Source organism: Pelmatolapia mariae, linkage group LG10_11, assembly GCF_036321145.2.
Source record: "Pelmatolapia mariae isolate MD_Pm_ZW linkage group LG10_11, Pm_UMD_F_2, whole genome shotgun sequence".
NCBI classification, from domain to species: domain Eukaryota; kingdom Metazoa; phylum Chordata; class Actinopteri; order Cichliformes; family Cichlidae; genus Pelmatolapia; species Pelmatolapia mariae.
In genome coordinates, this window is record NC_086236.1 from 17,257,796 (window position 1) to 17,260,111 (window position 2,316).

Sequence of the window (2,316 nt, forward strand, 5' to 3'; positions counted from 1 at the left end):
CCAATGCACAATTCTCCTCCTGCTCTTGTCGGCACACCTCTTCAACCACAAGCTTCCAGCACTGGCTTGGTGTTCCATTATGTCAGAATGCAGTGCACCCTCCCAGCCCAAAACCTCACTTACCCTGCTGTACACAGCTGAAAATGCCTCAATTCTTGAATGCTGGCACTGCCTGCTAAGTGGCTACCTATGGGCATCTGCACCAAAAAACCCTTCTAGATCATTCTGCCCGAATTTAACCCTGGGCACAGTGCTTTAAATTATGCATAAATCAAATGTTTTCACCTTCTTTCATCTTTTTGGATGCGATAAGCCCTGGTGACAGATACAACAGTAGGACTGTCTTCGATGTGTTATTGTTCCCTCCATTTAGGCTCAAATCGGTTTGATGTTTGATGGTGCGCACTGATGGAAAATAAAAACCTCCTTCATATTATAAGTAACAAGTCTGCTTTAAAAATGTAAGGAAGAGAAAGTACAAATATTTGTGTTACATTGTAAGGAGTAAAGTAAAAAGATAAGAAAAAATACTGAAGTACAGATGCCTGTAGCACTAAGTATTTGTACTTTGTTGCTTCCCACCTATGAATTTAACACATCTGAACAAACACATTTTCATGCTTAGGTGCCATAGTAGTCTTAAAGTCTAATACCTTTTGATAACGAAAATGAGCCACTTACAGACTTAAAGGTGTATTTCTAAATATTTCACCACAATAGTACCACAATAGTCACTCCCATTTGCATAATCTTGATTAAAAACTATTACACCTTTGTCTCCATTATATTTTCAACTTGTCCACTGTTTCTGCACTTTTCCCCATGTACCCAAAAAACCACACTATCAGACGTATATACATTGTTTGACATCTCCTTTAAAGCTTTTCTTTGTGATACATTAACTGTAATAAATGCAGGCATTACAAGAAAGCAAAGCAACTTCACAACAAAGGTGCTGAAAAATGTTTTGAAAATATTCTTGTTTCTTTACTTTAAAAAGCTACATTTATGTTTTCAAAAATTTTCATTACACATTGATGTACTTAGATAACAGAAGCCAGTAGGTGATGTGGTGCAAGAATTCAGAGGTAAAACAAAATTTAGCTTGATCCTTTTTTAACACACAGGGAATAAAGTGAAGAGGATTTCATGCTTTTCAATATTTAGATTAAATTTAACTTGTGTACAGCTACAACAACAGTCCACATCTATTTCAAATTTTGCTTCTGCAATGGAAGGTTGTTTTTAGTGGATTAAGGTGCAGCTAATTCATTGCAATACTTATGAATAAGATATTTCAAAACAAAGAAACTCTATTCTGCTTTAGCATTCCTTTATGTTTTTCTTTTTTCTTGTTACTTTATAATGTCTTTTGCAAAGCTTCTTGATGGCATTCATCACTTCTTCTGTCTTTAAAGCATATATAATGGGATTGAGCAAAGGTGGTATGGTGTGGGTCAATGCAGAATTTATCATTCTGGCATTAGGATGAATGTAGGAGCTGAATGCAGCTACATTAGTACCTGTCCATGGTAGGAAGAAAATAGCAAAAAGGATCAGGTGAGAAGTACAAGTTTTTAACGCTCTGACTCGTTCCTCTCTTGACGTAGTCCTCCTCAGTGCTATGGAAATACAGACATATGTGGCCATTATAAATGCTAGGGGAATGATGAGAATTATAATGATTAGAGAAATTACCAGGTTGAAATTTACAGATGTATCATTACAAGCTAGACGATAGACTGGCCCATGATCACAATAAAAGCTGTTTATTACTAAAGATCTACAAAATGAAAGACGATTAAGAAGCTCAACCATGGTTGCAAGTACACTCACCAAAAAAATCCATACAAACATCAGAATTGCAGTAATTGATGTTTCAGTAACAATACTATGATACCTTAAAGGGAGACAAATTGCTATAAGTCTGTCATATGCCATAGTGACAAGCGTCCATGACTGCACACTTCCAAAGAAAATAACAAAGAACATATAACTTAAACAGGCGTCATAGATGATGTATCTCCTGTCAAACAGAAAAGTATCTAAGAGTTTGGGGATGAGAGCTGTGCTCCCACACAAATCTGTCAAAGCCATGTTAAACACAATCATGTATTTAGGAGTATGAAGAGTCTTCACCAACCAAATAACTAAGAGAAGAAAGCCATTCCCCAAAACAGTCATGATGTAGACAAAACACAGGAAGACATAGAAATATCTAATATGAGGGATGTTGGAAAATCCACTGATATAAAATTTTTCAGGCCGAACAAATGTGTTATTAAACATGGTAGTGGCTTGGTTTTCTGATCCCAT

The 2,316-nt window shown here is 36.1% G+C and overlaps 1 protein-coding gene across 1 annotated transcript; it reads right to left on the reverse strand.

The window, feature by feature from the left end:
* Positions 1 to 1,100: 1,100 nt before the first annotated feature.
* Positions 1,101 to 2,316, reverse strand: LOC134635299 (olfactory receptor 8G17-like). Its single transcript, XM_063484695.1, has 2 exons — positions 1,376 to 2,316; positions 1,101 to 1,158 (listed from the first exon to the last, which is right to left on the reverse strand). The coding sequence occupies exons 1-2, from the start codon at positions 2,314 to 2,316 to the stop codon at positions 1,101 to 1,103; spliced, it is 999 nt and encodes a 332-aa protein (XP_063340765.1).

What these genes read in the sequence shown, in the direction of transcription:
- LOC134635299 (XM_063484695.1), bottom strand. Translation starts at nt 2,316, where the DNA reads ATGGGATCAGAAAACCAAGCCACTACCATGTTTAATAACACATTTGTT. An exon ending in AATGCCATCAAGAAGCTTTG is followed by an intron (nt 1,159 to 1,375) that starts CAAAAGACATTA and finishes AATCTAAATATT; the next exon opens with GAAAAGCATGAAATCCTCTT.